Source organism: Prionailurus viverrinus, chromosome C1 (genome assembly GCF_022837055.1).
Source record: "Prionailurus viverrinus isolate Anna chromosome C1, UM_Priviv_1.0, whole genome shotgun sequence".
Taxonomy (NCBI): Eukaryota; Metazoa; Chordata; class Mammalia; order Carnivora; family Felidae; genus Prionailurus; species Prionailurus viverrinus.
Window position 1 is genome coordinate 149823574 of NC_062568.1, and position 22753 is coordinate 149846326.

At 34.5% G+C, this 22753-nt stretch overlaps 1 protein-coding gene and 1 non-coding gene across 2 annotated transcripts in view; both read left to right on the top strand.

Annotated features, from left to right (window-relative positions):
- The window catches only part of PIGK (phosphatidylinositol glycan anchor biosynthesis class K), a 122096-nt gene that overhangs the window by 48468 nt on the left and 50875 nt on the right, over positions 1-22753 (top strand). Inside the window, exon 9 of the mRNA XM_047870596.1 lies at positions 2384-2556. Coding sequence (XP_047726552.1) covers positions 2384-2556 — 173 coding nt within the window. The remainder of the gene's footprint in view (positions 1-2383; positions 2557-22753) is intronic.
- Positions 677-867, top strand: LOC125174323 (U2 spliceosomal RNA). Its single transcript, XR_007155430.1, has one exon. It is a non-coding gene; the product is annotated as a U2 spliceosomal RNA (small nuclear RNA).

A 22753-nucleotide genomic window follows, 5' to 3' on the forward strand; every position in this document is an offset into this window, starting at 1 on the left:
TTTTATCTTGTTCCCCAAGCTCATTCCACTGTGCTTTTCCTGCTTTCTTCTGCTGGTACTTAATAAAGCCCACCAAGTTGCTCATACAGGAATGCCTTCAGTATACATAGGATTTCAATCTTATCTTTGTTTATTTTGTTTTATCTTTTACTTTGTTTCTGCAGCCTTTCATCTGTATCATCCTTCCTGTTTGGCATTTTACTTTCTTGTAAAATCTGTTTGGCATTTTACTTTCCCCACCCTTTTTGCCTTCACTGCTTCCTAATTTATGTCCTGATCTCTTTGTATTTCCTTTTCCTGCTTTCCTGAACCAGGAAGGCATTGTGATGTTAGGCAAATTACTTAATCTTTTAGTAGTTTAAAGTAGAGATAATAATTTTGATATACCTCAAAGTTATTGTTGGGCTTAAATGAGAATATCTACGAGTTACTTAGCACAGTAATTAAATTCTAGTTTAAATTCTAGCTGCTCTGCCCTTCCCCACCCATATCCCATCATATTGGCGATTACCTTTGCATGTGGTCTTGTCTCCACAGGTGGGCAAATGCTGTAGGCCCTAGGCCCTTACCAGCAGGCCTGTCATGGTTTTCTTCATATGTCCTGTGCTCCTGCCCAACTAGGTTATTTGCCCTACACATTTTTGCAGCCACTCCTTTAGTAAGAGAGTTATTTCCCATTGTTTCTCAGCCTTTCAGCTAAGATGGAGTGTAATATTTGTTTTTAGCAGTTTAGTCTCTACTATATCTTCTATCCGAGGACGGTATATTAAATGGATTTTTGGAGCAGGGAGGTGGAACAAGAGCTTGCCCCATCCACTGCACTCATTGACCTGGTACTGTAGTACCTCTAGGAATGGTACACCCTCTCACGGGAATGACAGGGTTGCAAATGGCAGGCTGGTGTTGGCAGGAGTCACACGCCGGCACAGAAACCAAGTAGCCAGGCTCTAGTGTCCCTGGCCTGAGGACCTAAGGCTCCCTTCTGCATGCGACTGCACATGTGTACTGTTACAGGTCGGCTGGCCTATGTGTTTGTGGCTGTCAGGATCAGTCTCACCACACTCCGTCCACCACAGGAAAGTCCTGGCTTCCTCCCTCCCCACTTGTGCCTCCACCTGTTTGTGTCACCATTCCCACAAAAGAATGCTATTTCCCATCTATAATCTACCTTTCCCTTCAGAAAATAGCTTAAATCCCACTCCCTCTTTTTTCTTATCCTCAACCTATAAAAAGTTTATCCTTTTCTGAAGCAGAATCTGTCACCTTTTTTTCTACCTTGTTATGTTTATTCATCTCTGATGTGGCTTAAAGGCTTGAGGATAGGACCATGGCTATCAACTTCTGTATCCTTTTTGGAAGATAACAGTATGAAATATATGTAGTAGACATTTTTTATCCTTTGCTGAGTGAATGAATGACTATATTTCTATCCTTGGTAATTCACTGATCTGGAATATCAGGGGTAAGGTTAACATAGAAATTATTGTGAGATCAATGTAGAGATGAAGTCATGGTTTTCAGGCTTTATTCTTTGGAGCAGTAGAGTGTCTGGATGTGCCTTGAGTTTATTTTCATTATGGATAAACTAAGAAAGTTACTTAATTTATACAATTTATACATAGCAGGAGAACAAAGGGCCTCTCTAGTGGGGGGGGAGAGGGGTGTCTGTACTTCAACTTCCTGCCTTCCAGAGCAGCTCTGCTTTCATCTTTTATATTTTGGGCTACTGTGTAATATTTTATTTGAATTTAAAGTTTTGTTTTGTTTTTTAAATGAAGCATCATGATTATAAAATGTTTGAAAGACCATTCTGGGGGCTCCTGGATGGCTTACTCAGTTGAGCGTCTGACTCTTGATTTTGGCTCAAATCATGATCCCAGGGTCATGGAATCAAGCCACATGTTGGTCTACGAGCTGAGCATGGAGCCTGCTTAAGATTCTTTCTCCCCACCCCCCCCCCCACACTGCACTTTCTCTCTCTCTAAAAGAAAAAAATAATAATAATAAAATAAAACATTCTGGTAGAGCACCCCACTGAGACGAATGTAGTTGCAAAAAACCCACAATGTTTCTTGTAGTGTTACATGTGAGTTCTCAGTAAATTTAAGGTTCAAAATATATTTGGTAGCATATGATTCAAAAAAACTGAATGTTTTTTTCCCTCCCTAGCCAGCTTCCCTTTTTATTACTTGTTCTAATGTCTGTATAGCTTTCTTAGAATGTCATGTACTACCATAGCAATGAAACTTTAATCTTTAAAATCAGTAGCTTCTTCAGGTTGGGAGAGCTTTAAAAATACAGAACAGTCTACTATACTGTGTTACTGATTTAATAAATGCTGTATGTATATGTGTGTATTTATTGTTACATATATCTTTTTCAGTTTCAGGTCTGTCCCAAAAGTCTATGTGTATCTACCCCTGGACATCGCACTGATCTTTTTCAAAGGGATCCTAAAAATGTCCTGATAACTGATTTTTTTGGAAGTGTGCGGAAAGTGGAAATTACAACAGAGACTATTCGTCTGCAACCAGATTTAGGAAACATGGAAAGCAGGTATTCATCTTGAATTATTATTTTATTAGAATATACTAGTCTTACAACTTATAAATCTTTACGTAACATGATGTTCCATAGTAGTAAGAAATGAAAGTTGGTGTTTGTAAATAAACTACACATTTCTACCCATTCTTCACTTTATGTAGGCCCTATAGTTTTCAAGCTTATGAGCAAAAGTTATCAATATTAGGGAGAAGCTAAGATCATGATTAGGATTATGTCGTTAGCTCCAAAATACAATGTTCATAGTAGCAATTTGAGACTGGCTCAAAAGGACTAAAACTTTCCTCGTAACTGACTTTCTTAGAGCCATTACTTTTCATTAGTGGAGGTGTGCATAAAAAAGGTTTCAGAAAACCTTCATGAAAGGGCAGGTATGTGAACTTTTCAAACATTACTACTCTAATGAGTGTGTATGCTTTCACCTGTTGCAATAGAAAGTGTTTGTTACATGATGTGACACTGAATAGGAAAGTTGGCAGCTGGGTGTAATAAGGGCCCAAGGAATCTGGCAGGTACAAGGCAGATAAACATAAAAAGGGGAAGCTCGCACCAAAAGAACATAGGAGCCAAATACAAACTTTAAATAATCATTTCCATGTTCAGAATTTCTTTGGGCTCCAGCAGTAAGGCTACTTCTCTCTCTGCCATGTATTTTGATTCCTAGAGTCTGGGTGGTTTGTGAGCCTGGTTCAGTGATATCTCTGGTTTTTCTCTAGTGTTACATTATGTTAATCTGAAACAATTTATCTGGAGCTATTGTAAATTTGAAGAGACTGTCTCATCAACAGGTGCCACGGTTTTGGATTTATTTGGGGGCTCTTGGCAATTCATTAGGGAAAGGAATGAGAGAGAGAGGGATATACACCCTCTCTTGGATGGTGTGTGAGTGTGTGGTGAGTATACATGCCTGCACACACGTGTAGGTGTGTGTGTATGCGTGTGTGAGCGCACAGACCGGAGAGAGAGATTGAGAGAAATGAGTTGACTTGGGGTATGTGAACTTTAGAAATATTTATAACGTTTCATTTTTTTTCCCCTGTAAACATTTTCAAAGGAAAAATGCTTTGTTAGGATTAAATAGTGTCTCAGTTAATAGTGACTCAGTTAACTCAGTGTCTCAGTTAATAGTGTCTCAGTGAAATATATAGATGATATATTTTACTAGGCATTTAACTTTGTTATTTGTGATTGTCTAATGCTGTCTATTGGAAACTTATACTTCTGAGAACTTTTCTGGATTGCTAACTGGCAACATAAATTACTCTCAACTTTGAAAATTTCAAAGACTTGTAATTGAGCTTATGAATGTTTTAGGAATAAGTTTAAAAATTACAAAATGAATGTTTGAAGATTTAAAATTGATATTATTGTTAATTATTTCCTATTTTGGATATTCAAAGCCTTAGGTCTTTTCCAATTTCCTATAGCTTATTGGCTTAAAAATATTTTTTAAGAGATCAGATGATATTCTACAGCATTTTTATTTGTTATTTTATTTTTTTAATGTTTATTTAGAGAGAGGGATAGAGAGAATCCCAGGTAGACTCTGTACTGTCAGCACAGAGCCTGATGGAGGGCTTGAACTCACGAACTGTGAGATCATGACCTGAGCTGAAATCAAGAGTTGGATATTTAACTGACTGAGCCACCCAGGTGCCCCTACTTATTTGAAATACTAAATTTCACATTACTTTTGTAAAACAGCTAAATTATATCTTAACACTAAGCAACTAAAATTGAAATGTCTTTTACCAAATTCATTTTGTAATTTTCCTTGAATTTAAGCCTATGAAATTATAAGACACACCTTCTCTTAACCATCTGAACATTGCATTAATTCATTCTAAAGGCAAGGACCATCTTTATACTTTTTCCTTTACTAATTTTCTATTTTCTCCACTTAACACAATATTAAATATGCAGTAAGTATACAATAAAAAATGATTTCAATGGAATCTACTAAGTCTCATTATATGTTTTGGAGGAATGGAATTTTGGCTCATAAATTATCTTTGTGTATTAGTTCAAGAGCAGAAATTGTTGGTGCTGAAAATTATCTTAATTTATCTTTAATCGAGGAGAAAATTTTGAGCCTCAAAGCCAGGCACTGGGCATTGTTGAATTACAGCACCCTCTAGTGTTTATAAATAAATTTTATTTTGAATATTATGTACAAATGGTTTCATGATAATTGGTATATGTTACCCAATTAGGAGAATTAAATTTCCAACATGCGTCAGGAATTTTGAAATGGATGCTACAAATATTATCTCATTGTATGTAGGTAGTATTTATATAAATATGAATGGCAATCAGATATTTGTTTAGAGAAGAGTATATTCATGAGAGGTTAGATATCACAAAAAATATTTTATTAAGGAAATTATGGGTTAGGATGTGTATGTATTTTTTCAGATCTTAGGTTAAAAATATTAATATAGTCACTGTGAGTTATTAAAATTGGCAGTTATGCTTTTAAGTTATTACTTTCTACATGCTGGGAAACAACAGAATTGATTCATATTTCATATTTTGCATATAAGTATACTAGAGTAAACAGCTATAATGGAGAATCTTAGTACATAAAATTGGCTGTAGTAGCTGTATGAAATTATTGTTATGTGTCTTTTGAAATAGATATTGAGTATAATGATAAAGTTAGTAACAACATCTTGTTTCTGCTTGTGTCTTAGTAATTATGTGATTAAATTATTTGTAAAAAAATGATATAAAATAAGGACTGCCTGCATTAAGTGTGGCTTATATAACTTGATTCTAAACTGCTTCATCTGAGTATACACAGGTTGACTTTTGATGAGTATGGAGACAATAGCCTGCCCTCCTGAAAGAGTTGGACTTTTTAGAATCTAGTAATAAGTCCGTGTTAGCTCAGAATACCAGTTTTGTGTCCTCACTGTATAGGGAAAATAGTCTCCAGCTTGTGGATGTCAAAAGATAGACATGTTTTAGTGTTACAAAACATAGAAGTACTAAATTCAGTAGGCATTGACCAAGAAAAAATGGAATCCAGGACAATATTAATTGCAAATGCTCATCTTTTATCCTGGTTAGTTAGATGAAAACTCACCTAGTCTGACTTCTGCTTTAGGCTTTAAATTTAGGCACTTGATTCTATTGGTGAATGCTATTTTGTTATAATTTTATCCTATTATACTAGAATTTCTTTCTTTTTTGAAGCAATCTTCAGCAATTGAAATTTTTTTGGGCTTAGCAGGAAATTTGAGACAGGACTGTTTTCTTACAGATTCCTTACAGACCTCCAACAGAAGGGTAAGATACAGCCTCCTCAAGGTCAGTCTGTGTTTTGAACACCAGAGTAGGCTTCTTCCAAGGGCTTGTTAAGGAAGTCTCCACCTCACATAGATCAAAGTTCAGACAGTTGCTGCCATAGTCATCATATTTTAAGCCCTTTCTATGTGCTTCATGCTTTATATGATCACATTAGCTAGGACTGTTGAGTTGTAATAATAGAATCCAACCTGAGCTACATTTTTTTTAAGGACATTTGTTGTATAGATATTCTGTGTTTTATGGTACCTAAGGACTGACCCCCAGAAGGGAGTGGAAACAGGAACCAGATATCAGTCAGAAACACAGGCATCACTCTCTCCATCTCCCCATTGTTTTAGTCTTTTCTTTCTCTTCTGCTCTGGCCACGTAGGGGATAAAATATGTGTACACCACTGCTGTGGAGATTTGTATGTCTTCTGTTGATGATAACGCCCAGACAGAGAATATAGTTGCTCATTTCCAATTCTAAGCTCCCCAGAGGGCTTCATGATTAGCCCAGCATGGGTCAGATATCCACCCTGGGTCGAGGTGGGCAGTAGTGGGATCATACAACACAAAATCGTGGCTGCTTGGGAGACCACCTCATGTTTACAAGATGAACCCCCAAAAAGGGTCTTGGGAGCTAGGTAGATATCCTGAGGCGTATTTATATTAATCTCTTTTTAATCCACATGATAACTTCATGAGGCATTTTTTCATTTTGTAGATGAGTAAACTGAGGCTGAGAAAGGTTAAGAAACCTGCCTAAGGTCAAACAAATGGTAGAGCCAAGATAGGAATCTAGGAAAGCCTTATACTTCTAAGAAATATATCTTCTTATTTTATTCTCCTATAATTCTCCTGTAATTTACCCTGAACTACTTGGCTTGCTTTCTTTTTAAAGGGTATAAAATATAGGGATACCTGGGTGGCTCAGTCAGTTAAATGTCCAACTCTTGTTTTCAGCTCAGGTCAGCATCCCAACGTCATGGGATCAAACCCTGCATCGGGCTCCATGCTATCAGCTTGGAATCCTCTCTCCCCCTCTCTCTCTGGCTCTCCTCCACTCATGCTCCCTCTCTAGCTTGCTCTAAATAAATAAGTAAATAAAATAAAATAATAAAATAAATGAAATGAAATGAAATGAAATGAAATGAAAGCTCAGTGAATTATCACAAAACAACTACTCGTGTAATCACCGGAACAATTGAACAATGCTGGTACACTGGAAGCTCCCAACCCTTGTGCCCTTCCCAATCTCTGCCCTCTCCCTCCTCATCAAAATTAGCCACTCTACTAACTTTTACAGAATTTACTTTCTTGCTTTTCATTTTATATTATCTAAGTATGTATCCCTAAACATTATGTTTTGATTCTTTTGCTAACATTATGTTTTGGAGTTCGTTTATGTTGTGTACAACTATAGTTTGTCCAATTGTTTTGAGTCTTTAAAATTGAGGTATAATTTATTTACAGTAAAATCACCCTTTTTAGTATATAGTTCGGAATTTTCACAAATGCATACAACTGGATAATCACCATGCTCAACCATCACCACAAGAAATTTCCTTATGCCCCTTTCTGTCCAATCTCTTACCAGTATCCCTGGAAACCACTGATCTGTTTTCTGTCCCCATGGTTTTACCTTTTCCAAAATGTCATATAGATGGAATCATACTTTATACCCTTTTGAGTTTGGCTTCTTTTATTAGCATAATGCATTTCAGATTCATCTCTATTGTCACATGTATCAGTCGTTTTGTGTTCTTTTTATTGCTATATGCTACTCAGCAATAAAAAAGAACACAAACTACAGATGCATGAGATGCAGGTTATCCATTCACCAACCGAAGGACATTTGTTTGTGCCCACCATTTTTTGGCAATTATAAATCCACTGTAAACAGTTACATACAAACATAAGTTTTCATTTTACTTGAATAAACACTCAAGAGTAGGTTTGTTGGTTCATATAAAATGTAGGTTTAACTTTGTGAGAAACTTCTGAACTATTTTCCATTAGTCACTGTACCATTAAAAACATTTTTTTAATGTCTATTTATTTTTGAGAGAGAGAGCACACACATGCCATTGCAAATGGGGGAGGAGAAGGGGCAGAAAGAGGGGGCACAGGGGATCCCAAGCGGGTTCTGCACTTAACTCACAGACTGTGACATCTTGACCTGAGCCAAAGTCAGATGCTTAACCGTCTGAGCCACTCAGGAGCGCCATCACTATACTGTTTTGCATTCCCACAAAAGTAGTTCAATATTCTTAATTATATGTGGTATTATCTATTTAATTTTAGCTCTTCCAGTAGGTGTGTAGTAATACCATTATGATTTTACTTTGTATATCACTGATGACTGAGGATGTTCAGCATTATTTCATGTGCTTGTTAATTCATTTTTCATGAAACATCTATTCAAGCCTTTGCTCATTTTTGAAAAATTGGGTTTGCTTTCTTCTTAATTATAAGATTCCTTTATACATTTTAGATACTAGTTCTTTGTCAGGTATATGTACTGCAAATATTTTTCTTAGTCTTTGGCTTGCCTCTCCTATCCTTAATGTCTGTTGAAAAGTAGGAGATTTAATGTTGATGAAGTTCATCTATCAATATTTTCTTTATGCTTAATGTCCTTTGTGCAAGGATTCTTTATCTCACACAAGGTCACAAAGACTTTCCTTTATTTTCTTCTAGGAGTTTTATAGTTTTAGCTTTTATTAAGCTATGATTTACTTTTAAGTTTAGAGTATAGTGGTAAGTAGGGTTTGAGGTTCATTTTTTTTCCATATGGATACCTAGTTATTCCAGCACTGTGTATTGAAAAGATTGAAACCTTATTGGATTATGTTGGCACTTTTGTAAAAAATCACATGACCACCATATATGTGGGTCTATTTCTAGACTCTATTCTGTTGTCTTGAACTATATATCTGTTTACACATAACAGCATTATACTATGTTGATTATTTTAGCTTTATAGTAAGTTTTGACATTAGTGTGTATAAACCCTACAAATCAGTTTTTCAAGGTTATTTTGACTATTCTAGATCCTTTGTGTTTCCATATAAACTTTAGAATCAGTTTGTCAATTTATAAAAACAAAACAAAACAAAGAAAAAAACGCTGAGATTTTGATTGGGTTTGGATCGACTCCATGTTAATTTGATGAGTATGGATACCTTAACAATATTGAATCCTCTGGTTCATGAACATATCTCTACATTTATTTAGAATTCCTATAATTTCTATAATTTTCCTATAATGTCTGCATTGCTTAAGTTTTCTCTGTAGGTGTCCTCTACACTTTTTATTAAATTTATTCCTAGCTATTTTTGGTTTTGATGCTGTTTTAAGTGATATTTTAAAAGTTTATACTTTATTTGTTACTCAACTATGGAAGTGCAGTAAATGTTTATATTGTGACTATATTCTGGGGTCTCACTGAATCTAAATGTTGATCAACTCAAACCCAATCAAAATCCCAGCAGGCTTTTTTTGTAGAGATTTACAAACTGATTCCACAATTTATATGGAAATGTAAAGGACCTACTATAGAATTTCTTATATCATTGAGTATATGAATTCTAGTCTCTATAGTGTTTACTAGGAAATCAAATAAAAATTTAAGTATACATATTTAGTAGAAACATCTGTTTTGGAGTTGGACAAAATAGACTGAGAAATATGAAACTTTGTGATGAAATACTTCACTGAATGTTGCTCATGGTAGATTATAAAATGATTATGAAAGTTTATGAACCAGAGATTCACCAATGTCATTCAAGCGATAATTGATAGGATTTCTCCTCCACTATTCTACATACTACTGTGCTTTTTTAAGTGATTAATTTAGTCACCAATATAATTCTGTATTATCCTGAGCATCTTATTTGGCCATTTATTTTATATTGTTATTTGTAACTGTTAGTAACTATAGTCATTCAGGAACTTATTAAAGTGGAATTTGAGAGCATAAATTAGATGTGATTATTTGATTTATAAAGACAAAACTGATAATTAGCCTTGTCAGTTGCATTCATTAAAGTTTTTATTGTTATAGTTTATTGTTATAGTTTCAAATGTGTTGATAATTTTATGGGCAGGTTTTTTAAAGCAGTTTAATTCACTACCTACAATTAAACAAAAACATTCACTGAGATGGTTTATGACTTTCAAGAAATCAGTGTATGTAAATAGCATATAGCAGAATATAGTATTATATCCCTTTGTATAAGTAAAACTTCCCTGGGGTACCTGGGTAGCTCAGTAGGTTAAGCTTCCAACTTCAGCTCAGGTCATGATCTCACATTCGTGAATTTGAACCCTACATCTGGGCTCTGTGCTGACAGCTCAGAGCCTGGAGCCTGCTTCAGATTCTGTGTCTCCCTCTCTCTCTGCCCCTCCCCTGCTCACGCTCTGTCTCTCTCAAAAATAAATGAACGTAAAAGAAATTTTTAAAAAAATTTTCCTGAGTAGAAATTAGTAAATATTATGTTTCCTAGGGATACTAATTTCCAAGTAGTGTTACTAATTTTTAAAACTGATCAAAGCAAAGTTAGTTTTAATTTAAATGTGAAATATATAGAACTAAAAGTTGTAAATTGAAAATAAAGCTAAAAATGATATGGTATTTTTTATAAAATAGAACATTAGAACTTAAACTATTGAGCAATTAAGTTCTGAATTATATGGGAAAGTAGATTGTGTGAACTTTAAGGTTTGACTCTTTGATTCTATGTTCTGTGACTCACTTGGTCTCCTTACAAATGATGATATTTTGTTGCTCAATTCCAGTGAATTAAGCTTTAGTTAAATCAACTTAATGTCTGTTATCTGACATTATGGAGGATATCATAGCATAATAAAAGACACATCATTAGAATCAGTCAGCTCCTGACTTTAGAGCCTCTGCCTTTTACTAGCTGTGTACCTTAGACAAACCACATGACTTCTTCAATTCTCAGCTCCCTTACCTGTCAATGGGAATAATAACTTCATTTTATAAGTTTATTAAGAGACTTAATTTTTATTTTCCTTTGAGCTCTTGGTTCTGAGCTCAAATATAGTAAAGTGCTTAATAATTGTTCAACATTACTGACAGAACATATCACATATACCAATAAAAACTGCTAGAATTCCATTTATGACATATTTTGGCCACTTGCAAAAATTATCTATTTTTCTTTTATTAATCTAGTACTAGACAGTACTTATTTTTATATCTGGAAGTTTCTTATTTGGAGTACTACAAAGAATTGGGAAATTGTGTTTAACCAGAAGATGGCAGTAGAATTACATGTTTGTACATATGGAACACTTTTTTTTTTTTTTTTTTTAATGCTGAAGAGGTAGGTTGTATCTTCAAATAAATTGTGATATTTGTTTCTTCAGACCAGTGACAGGAGAAAAAGACTTTTCATGTTGAATTTTCAGTTTAAAAAAGGATGATAAAAACTTTTCTCTATATGTAAGTTGTTTTGCTTTAATAAATGTAATAATATGGAATTTTTAAAAAATAGGTAAATACAAAATCTTTTTGAATTGCTACTCTTCTGGCATATTTTAGCATATTATTAAATACTTAAGAAATTGAAGGTTCATAAAAATCTTAAGGTGTGTGAAGATTATTTGTGATTAATTAGTAATAGAGATAGCAGTTTTCATTTATAATTTGTCAGTGGGGAAAACTGGATTCAATATTTTTATGATTTTTTTTAATGTTTATTTTTAAGAGAGATAGAGCATGAGGGGGAAGGGACAGAGAGAGAGAGAGAGAGAGAGAGAGAAACACAGAATCTGAAGCAGGCTCCAGGGTCTGAGCTGTCAGCACAGAGCCCAGTGTGGGTCTTGAACTCAAGAACTTTGATATCATGACCTGAGCTGAAGTCGGACATTTAACCAACTGAGCCACCCAGGCCTTTCTGGATTTAATATTTTTTAAAATATATGTTTATTTTTGAGAGAGAGCCAGAGCATGAGCAAGGGAAGGGAAGAGAGAGATGGAGACACAGAATCCGAAGGAGGCTCCATCCAAGCTGAGCTGTCAACACAGAGTCTGACACAGGGCACAGATTCACCATGAGATCATGACCTGAGCTGAAGTAGGACACTTAACTGACTGAGCCACCTAGGCACCCCTGGATTCAATACTATTTTTGTTGTTGTTGTTTTTAATATGTGAAATTTATTGTCAAATTGGTTTCCATACAACACCCAGTGCTCGTCCCAAAAGGTGCCCTCCTCAATACCCATCACCCACCCTCCCCTCCCTCCCACCCCCCATCAACCCTCAGTTTGTTTTCAGTTTTTGAGAGTCTCTTATGCTTTGGTGCTCTCCCACTCTAACCTCTTTTTTTTTTTCCTTCCTCTCCCCCATGGTCTTTTGTTAAGTTTCTCAGGATCCACATAAGAGTGAAACCATATGGTATCTGTCTTTCTCTGTATGGCTTATTTCACTTAGCATAACACTCTCCAGTTCTATCCATGTTGCTACAAAGGGCCATATTTCATTCTTTCTCGTTGCCACGTAGTACTCCATTGTGTATATAAACCACAATTTCTTTATCCATTCATCAGTTGATGGACATTTAGGCTCTTTCCATAATTTGGCTATTGTTGAGAGTGCTGCTGTAAACATTGGGGTACAAGTGCCCCTATGCACCAGCACTCTTGTATCCCTTGGGTAAATTCCTAGCAGTGCTACTGCTGGGTCATAGGGTAGGTCTATTTTTAATTTTTTGAGGAAACTCCACACTGTTTTCCAGAGTGGCTGCACCAGTTTGCATTCCCACCAACAGTGCAAGAGGGTTCCTGTTTCTCCACATCCTCTCCAGCATCTATAGTCTCCTGATTTGTTCATTTGGCCACTCTGACTGGCGTGAGGTGATATCTGAGTGTGGTTTTGATTTGTATTTCCCTGATGAGGAGCGATGTTGAGCATCTTTTCATGTGTCTGTTGGCCATCTGGATGTCTTCTTTAGAGAAATGTCTATTCATGTTTTCTGCCCATTTCTTCACTGGATTATTTGTTTTTGGATTCAATACTTTTAAAGTTGATTTATATATAACACTTCAGGGTTGTAACTAGTAGGTAAAGCAAGAGGCAGAAGACATTTATATTAGTAATATAAATCTGTAGTCCCATTTCAGAAATTGCTGTTTTTATTGAAATCATGGTATGCCTTGTTACCTGGTTTTCAAGTATTCTACAGATGAAGTGTTGCTAAATTGTACATCCTAGTGCTAGAAGGAACCTTTAAGGCAATCTGATGCAGTAGAAAGAGTATGGAGGTGAATGGACTTGCATTCAAATTCTGGTTTAATTCTCTGCTTTTGCCTTCAGGTACATTACTTAATCTCTCTGAAACTCAGATATTTTTATCTCTTAAAGGGTGATCTACTCTCTCCCTTCAGAGTTATTGTGAGGATTAGGGATAATATATATAAAAATGAGCAACTTTATCAGTGCCTTTTTTTTTTAATGTTTATTTATTTTTGAGAGAGAAACAGAGAATGAGCTGAGGAGGGGGAGGGAAAGAGGGAGACACAGAATCCTAAGCAGGCTCCAAGCTCCAAGCTGTCAGCACAGAGCCTGATGCGGGGCTCAAACTCATGAACCATGAAGTCTTGACCTGAGCCGAAGTCGGACACTTAACTGACTGAGCCACCCAGCTGCCCCATCAATACCTTTTTTAAGAGCATGCCAAGTAAAACTCATGGCAGCCATACTGACGTCTCTCCTCCAGTACAAAAGATACAGTGGGAGTGTTACCATCTTTTTTGGTATACTCTGTAGCACTGTTTATATAGTTTGGTTTACATTTTTATCAGCCATGCCTCACATGTTGCTCATTGACAGGAATTATTGTTAGTTTGGCCTTTCCATACTTACTCATGTAGTTGATTTTTTTTAAACTCTATTTCAGGCTTTCTGCTAATTTCATTGTGTTTTAATCTTAGCAGTAATTATCTTGTAAATATTAGCTTATTGTTGTAGCCTATCAGTCTCTTAGGACACTCATTTCAATATGGCATTGTTAGTGTGAAACTATATAGGTTTTATTGTGTGTGTGTGTGGGGGGGAATAAACCTGGTAAAGAACAGGGTCATGAGTTCTTTGCCAGCAATATCCTTCATTATTGACATCAATTTTGGGGTGTGGCTATAAAATTATTAGAATATTATGATTCTCCCAGGGGTAATTAATGATAATTAGAAATGTCATGATAATTTGAAAACCGTACCTAAAAACCGCAAGTAAAATCATTTATGTGAGTTTTCATTAAATTGATATAATAAATACTATTTAAAGTATATTTTTCTATAAGTGTAATAGATAAATTTCTACAAGGTAACAAGTAATTAAAAATGCTTCTTTTAAAATTAATTTTGTCATAAAAATAAAAATCAGGAAATTGAAAACATGTTTGATTTTGACTATGTCTTGGTAGTATAGTTATTAAATATTTATGTGAGAAAGGGAACATATTGTTTCTTCATGAAACAAACATTTATTAGTAATTTTTATTTGAGCTGCAAATAACTTTAATCTATGCAACATTGACTAGTTCTGTCATTCTCCATCTTTGTTTGAGATTCAGTTATACAAAGTTCTTGTTATACTCAATAATATTCCAGACTTGTCCTTTCTTTAATTCTATAAAATTTTTACATATTATTCTGAAAGTACCTATACTAAGGAAAGCATGCATATTGTTACAGATTTTTTTTCTGTAAGATTGATCAACCTCATTTTAACTTTGATATTAAGAGCCTTTCTTTGTTCTTCATCTTATGGGATCAGCTTCTAATGTTAATTGATGTTTTCTAATATGATTTATCTAAAGTGATAAACAAATGAAAATTAATGAAATGACAATTCAAAGGATATGATCTCAGAATACATGAATTTGTCACATGATAGTAGTAAGTGTGGATGCTGGCTGAGAATTAGTTTGGATCACACTGAGTAGTAGTGGGCTAGTTTAGTGGGTCTGAACAACACTGTCAGTCAGAGATTCAGACACTTGGTAGGCAGTTTAAACTGGGTTGTACTAAAATTAGTATATATGATTTTTTAAGCGTTTACTTTTATACCAAATATATGTATATTAAACATAAGTATAGTGAGAGATGGAGTAGGAACACAGTATTTTAGATTTCTGTTAGTTGATTCAAAGACTGCATGCTGTAGGACAGTCTTTTGCACTTTGCTGTAAGGTACTGAAGCAGGTAATAATGAGCTCTATGGTGAGGCATAGATCATGAGTGTAAGTAATCTGTGGCTTAGAAATTCTACCCTCAGCTTCTGTTGCTTGCAATACAAGGAGTTGTGACTGTACTAATTGCTTTGTATAAACATGATATATACCTTTAAATCTTTGTATCTAATGATAGAGAGAGCTTAACTTATGCTTTAAAAAGTAACTAATGTTCATAATGATTTCTCTCTATTATGCAAAAACACTGTAATAAGTCTTCTAAGTCACAGAAATGATTAAAATATATCTTGTATGATTTTAGTGTTAAGAGTAGTTTTTTCTTTCTCATTTGTTGAAAATTGGACATAATAAAACCTTGAATATCTAGAAATTAGGTAACTTCTAGTAATAAAGAGTACATGAAAGTTGCCAGTAAGTTGGCTCTGAATATGAGAAATCCCATTGATACCTTAGATGTAAAAACGCAACTTGACTTTAATGGCCTTTGGCATTCATAGTTTGAAATTTCATCAGAAGGAAACATTTCTCAATAAAAGAATACCCTGTAATATTCAGAATTAGATACATACCACTTTTCCAAAAATAAGAAATGAATATAAATGAGTTAGAGAGGTGGTTTGAAGTTAAAGAACAATCAATTGACTTCATTTTCAGCATTGTTGCTGACTGCATTTTTATGGGGGAAAAAAATTCTGTTATGAAATACCTAGATGTGCTGTAAATTACAAAACAGACAAACAGCCCCCCTCCCATACACACTTTTAAATACATAGCTGAGCTACCAAGAAAGTAGTTAAATGGAAACAACACAGTTTGATAAATGGCGTTTCTGGCTTTTTCTAGATTGAACCAGAACTGGTGGCATCCCCTTATTCATTGGGAGTGCTGCACAGGTTCAGTTTTGTACAATGTACACTGTTTCTAGGTAGTTGCAGCTTGTGTTCCAAACATGCAACTTGCTAGGCGTTTGGCAACAAGTTCAGACCCTTTGTCTCCCTACTATGTTTACTTAAACTTACTATGAAAAGAATATGGATGAGTTGGGTCCCTCTCCTAAAGCCAACCCATGACATGTCCAGACACACCATAATTCAAAAATGCTTTTACAAGGAACCATGCTTTATTTTGCTGCAGGCCTTTCTATCTATCTGTGAGGCAGAAAGTATTTATGAGAGCCCATTGCTGAACAGTGGTTCCCAATAGGAAGCTCCACTTTCCTCAGTAATAGGAAAATCTGTTGGAGGAAAACATGTAAGGAGCTAAAATCCAAGGGGTAAGTAAATGTGGAAGGCCAGGCTCCCTAAATGATAATTATTGATATAGAAATCTAGAGTTCTGAGTTAGAATGGCTTTCTGTGAGAGGAGAAAAAACTGTGAGTCTGTTTGTGGGTAGTTAAGTTTAAGGAAATAACTCAGCTTAAAATTGATTATACAACTAAACTATGGTTAAAGAATGAACAAAAAATAAGGACATTTTCAAACATGCAAAAGCTGAGTATTTTAAATCAATACACCTTACTTAAACAATGTCTAAAGGAGATATACTTCTTGAAAAAGGCAAAGGAGCTGGGAAAGAGGTCTGAGCGGTAGTAAAATGGTAGTTAATTTAACAAAAAATTGAGTATGTTTTACAATTATGATAACAGTGATGATGATAATTGGGGAAGTAAGATAAATTGAAGCACTAGTGTATTTAATAACAATAATACATAAGAAGGAGAGGAGGTGGTTTTAAAGTATTTTGAGGTTTTTTTGAGGGGGAGAAGAGTGTTAAGTTTTAATAGCTTTAGACAGCAAGTTATGTATGCATTTTACATTTTGAGAATGACCACTAAATTAATAGAAATAGAGGAAATAAGATAAAAATGATACAGGAGAAAAAAAATGGAATTAAAAAAAAATCAATGTGGGGGCCACAAAGAAGTGAATGTGAAACAAGAAAAGGCAAAAAAAAAAAATAGAAATTACAAACTAAGAAGATAAGTAATTATGATTATGTTTGCTTATAACAATAAATTTAAATAAATTAATTTTACTCAATTTTAATTAATTTTTGTTTTTTAATTTAAATTAATTTTAAAAAAAGAGATTACCAGGGACGCCCAGGTTTCTTCATTCAGTTAAACATCTGTCTTCGGCTTAGGTCGTGATCTCACAGTTCATGAGTTCAAGCTCTGCACCAGGCTCTGTGCCAACAGCTAGAGCCTGGAGCCTGTTTCAGATTCTGTGTCTTCCTTTCTCTCTGCCCCTCCCCTGCTCACGCTGTCTCTCTCTCTCAAAAATAAATAAACATTAAAAAAACACAAAAACCAAACAGATCATCATATTAGGATAAAAAGAAATCTAACTACAGACATAAAACATAATGACATTAAATAGCTAACAATAAAAGGATAACCAGGCAACTGCTAAGGAAAAAAAGCTTATATGACTGTATTAATATTGGACAAATAGACTTAAGGAAAAGGCATTAGGAAGCATAAAGAGGGTAACTAATGATTAAAAGTTTAACTCATTATCGGGGCGCCTGGGTGGCTCAGTCGGTTAAGCGGCCGACTTCGGCTCAGGTCATGATCTCGCGGTCCGTGAGTTTGAGCCCCGCGTCAGGCTCTGTGCTGACAGCTCAGAACCTGGAGCCTGTTTCGGATTCTGTGTCTCCCTCTCTCTGACCCTCCCCCATTCATGCTCTGTCTCTCTCTGTCTCAAAAATAAATAAACGTTAAAAAAAAAAATTAAAAAGAAAATAAAAGTTTAACTCATTAGAAAGTTTAAAAGCATGTTAACTCAGTTACTTAATAACATAACTATATTTTTTTAATTTACATACTTGAATTTCATAAATTCACCATTGTAGACAAAGATTTCAACATCACATTATAAGAATTTTTTTTTTTGAAAATGACAAATGATTTCCCCCCAAGTTTTTAAAATTAAAGATATGAGCAACATGATTAACAAGCTTGATCTGATAGATTCAGCAATTAGCAAACATTCTTCTGAATCCCAAATATAATTTTTTTTTTTTGAGAGAGACAGAGACAGTATGAGTGTGGGAGGGGCAGAAAGAAGAGAAAGAATCCCAAGTAGGCTCTGCATTGTCAGCACAGAACCTGATGCAGGGCTTGAACCCACGAACTGTGAGGTCATCATCTGAGCTGAAACCAAGAATCAGACGCTTAGCCATCTGAGTCACCCAGGCGCACCCCCCAAATGTAATATTTTAAAAAGTTGACCCATAGTTGGCCAAAAATGCACATCTTAAAACTACAAAGTATTGGAATCTTATGGAACTTTTTTTTAATCACCATAGAATTGTTACAATCAATAAAAAAAAGAGAACTGTTTAAAATATATATGTGTAGAAATTCTAAAACATACTTTGAGTAATTCTTAGAATAAATAAAATATCAATGTAAATTAAAAAAACAGAAATGAGTAATAATGAAAATATTAAACATCAAAAGTAGTATATACAGTTTCTGATTTTGGATAGGATGAAGTAATTCACAACAGGCTTATGATCCCACCAAGAACAACTAGAAAAATCAGGCAAAAATAATATTTTTAAGGACATCAGAGAAGTACAGAAGCAATGAGAACCAAGAAGCTAAAAATCTAGATTTGGGAAAACTTCTCAGAGGTGAGCTGAAGATGTGTAGCCACTTTCCACTGGGTTAATTTACTGATTTGCGGAGTAGGACAGAAATTGAGAATCTGAGTTTGGTCCAGGAAGTGGGTCATTGCTTGTGGATAGAGAAACCAGAATTTTTGGTGATTGTTTGAGGCTAGAGTGACACAGTTGTCACTCAATCACAAAACCAGTTTCCCTTTCAAAATATTTCTCTCATGTTCTGAAACTAAGGTAAACCTAACTGCTAAGCAGGAAACCTCTTGAAAACTAGAGCTGAATTTATTAGTTTTGTAATTTGAAGAAGATAAAGATCTTAAGGGTGAGAGCTCCCAAGGAACATACCAGCTGAGGGATGACAGTTATGGGGATGGTAGTGAATTGACACATAATTTATAGTTACTTTTCCCATTGGGTACACTTACTGATTTTCAGTGCAACAGGAACAGAAATTGGCAAACTACAGCCCATTGGCCAAATCTGTCCAGCTGTCTGTTTTTGTAAATAAAGTTTCATTGGAAAACAACCATATTTATTCCTTCATTCATTTACGTATTGTCCATAGCTGCTTTCATGCTATAATGGCAGAGTTGAGTAGTTTTGACAGAGACTGTATGGCTAAAAAGCCTAAAATACTCTCTGGTCCTTTACAGAAAAAAGTTGTTCACTTCAACATTAGAGGAATCTAGGTTTGGCCTCTGATAAGGGTCACTTATGGGGACAGAGTGACCAGTATAGCTTTTGGCAGTTCAGTGGGCCTGGAGTCCCAGTTCTGAAGTTGCACAGGATAAGGGACAAAAATCTAAGCCAGAAACCTTTCAAAAGCATGGTGGAATTTTCTGTAGTCTACTAAAGACCTGCCAGGCGTCAGTTTAAACCTTGAATGTCTTTACCATAAGATAGGGACAAATTAGAGGTAAAATGAATCTTAACAAAATTATAAGGCAGTCTTAATTCAACTCAATCTCTGGTTAAATGGAAGTGATCAGATCACTACTCTCCAGCTGCCTAGCAGAGGAAAATGTGGATTTTTTCAGTTGGTAAATAGCATTGTCAATAGGTTTTTTATTTTTAATTATGAAGTGTCCTATATACCATCAATCAAAAATTAGGTGCATATAAGACAGGACACTATGACCATATACTAACAAAAACAAAACAAATCATAATATAGAAACAGATCCAGAAGTGATCCAGAACTTGGAGTTAGTAGGTAAGAACCTTGCAAGTTCATATTAACCATGTATTTAATATGTTTAAGAAAAAAGGAAAAATAATTCTTGAAAACAGATGAAAGATAGAGAAACACCAGAGAATATGAATATATATAAAACAAGTGAACATTCTAAAATTGAAAAATGTAGTGTCTGAACTAAAGAACTCAATGAATGGCTTAATAACAAATTAGATATATCAGAAAACAGGATTAGTGTACTTGAAGACAAGTCAATAGAAAATATCCATGCTGAAGCAGAGAAAGGAAGAAAGAAACAAATAGAAAAGAAAGTAAGAAACATAGTAGATTCAGTAAAATGCTATAGCATGTATAGCGTCTTAGGGGACAGATTGATAATAGAGACGAATCAATAGTTAAAGAGATAATGAGCAAAACTATGGAAACCCTTCAAACCACATTCATCTAACTCTGCTAACCCTAAGCTAGATGAACCACAACTTGGCACATCAATGCTGAAAAATCATAGAGGAAAATCTTAAAAGTCCATGAGAGAAGAAAGGACATTACCTTTAATACTGACATAAACAGTAGAAACCAAAAACAATAGAATGACATGTTTAAAGTGCTGAAAGGAAGAAAACTTCTAATCTGTAATTCTTTACACAACAAAAGTATCTTCCAAAAATGAAGGTGAAATAAGATGTTTTCAGACAGATAAAACAGGAGATTTGTTGCCAGTGCACCTGAGCTAAAATATAAATAAATGGAGTTCTTCAGCCAGAAATAAAATGGTCTTAAAGGGAAACAGAGAAATTCAGTAAGGAGTGAAGAGAGTCAGAATAGGTCAATATCATTTAACATAATCTCATATTATTGAGACAAAAACAAAAACAAAACTCATTGAGTTAAAAATATTTGTAGTATTAAAATATATAATAATAATAATACAAAAGAGGAATAAATGGAAGTGTAAAATGCTATTCTTATTGGAGAAATGGTAAAAGTAATCAGCTTGATTAGACTAACAAGTCAAAGTTGGGCGTTCTAATGTCCCAGGTAACCACTATAATGTAAATATATGTATCACTATCACGTTAGTAAGGGAAAAGAATTAATAAGATATTTGGTTAATTCAAAAGAAGAAAAGAAAGAAAAAGTAACATCAAAAAGATGGGAAATAGAAAATAGTAGTTAGAAATCCAGCTATATCAGTTATGAAATTAAAGATAATTAGACCAAATACCCCATTTGAAAGAGTAGGTGGTCATATTAAATTAAAAACAAAACCCCAAAATGTGCTGTGTACGTGAAATTCAGTATAAGGGCACAGGATCACTTGGAATGTGGCTAAAGTTATATTTAGAGGGAATTTAGGAAAAAAGTAAGTAAAAAAATAGTTGCTTTTTTTTCGGTTGTAAAAAAAAAAAAATGTACCTTCTCCCAACAAACTGCCAACTTAAATGTCTTTTTACCTCTGGTATCTATCAGACACGTGTGGGGCTGACATCTATGAACAGAATAAAAAAGAAAGCATGCTACCTAACTCATTTAGTGGAACTAGTTAATTTTAAAACCAAACTAGATAAGAGGAGTATGAAAAATTATAGTGCCAGCCTCACTTATGATCACAGATGTACAAATCTTAAATAAAAGTCACATCCAGTGATGTATAAAATAAAAATACTTCCTGACCAAATGGAAGTTCTTAAAATTGAGAGAATGGTTTAGGATTTAAAAATATATTAATGTATTTCAACATATTAATATGTTAAATGAGAAATATTTTATAATTGTTTCAGTTGATACAGAGAAAACATTTGATGAAAATTCATCAATCAGCGATGAAAAAAAGCAACATGACTGAAAAATAAAAAGGAGCTGCCTTGACTTAATAATGGCCATGTATCTAAAGCCACCAACAAACATTATACTTTAGAGTGAATCTTTAGAAGCATCTCAATGACATTCAGACAGAATAAAGATGCATGGCTATAATTTCATCAATTGATCATTTGTAGAGGAAGTCCCAACTAATACAGAGAAGACAAGGGAAAAGATAGCAGGTGTAAGAATCAGGAAGAGACAAACTTTCCCTGTTTTTTTTTTTTATAGACTATATAATAGAAAATCTAAGAGAATCTATCATTCCACAATTATTAAACTCAGTAAGAGTATAGGGGTGCCTGAGTGGTTCAGTCAGTTGAGCGTCCGACTTTGGCTCAGGGCATGATCTCACGATTTGTGGGTTTGAGCCTGCGTTGGGCTGTTGTTTGTTGGCACAGAGCCTGCTGTGGATCCTCTGTCCCTCTCCCCCACTTGTGCACACTCTCTCTCTCTCTCAAAAATAAACATTCAAAAAAAAAAAAAAAACACACACACTTGAGTAGAGAAATAGTAGGGAAAGATGACATGCTACCCAAAGCTTAGAAAATAAAAAAAGGATCGATAAAGTTTACTGCAACAAATTAATATATCATATATAATAAAAATGTAAGCAAAGTTAAGAGAAAGTGTGAATGAAATTATTTGTGACATGTATGTCAAAGAACTCTATCCAGTTTATGTAAATAAATCTGCACATTGATACAAAAAAAAAAAAGACAGGCCAAATAGAAAAATGACCAAAAGAAATATATTTGGAAAAGAGGAAATACTCTTGTGCAGTAACCATTTAGATATGTTTTTAAAAGGTAAATGTAAATTAAAACAATGAGATACTGTTTTAGAATATTAAGTGGTGATGATGGAGGGAAATGGGAACTTACACATTTCTGGTGGCAGGATAAATTGATATAGTTCCTTTGCATTGCAATTTGGTTGTTTCTAGCAAAATTTAAAAGTGTGTAAGTTATGACCCAGCAAGTC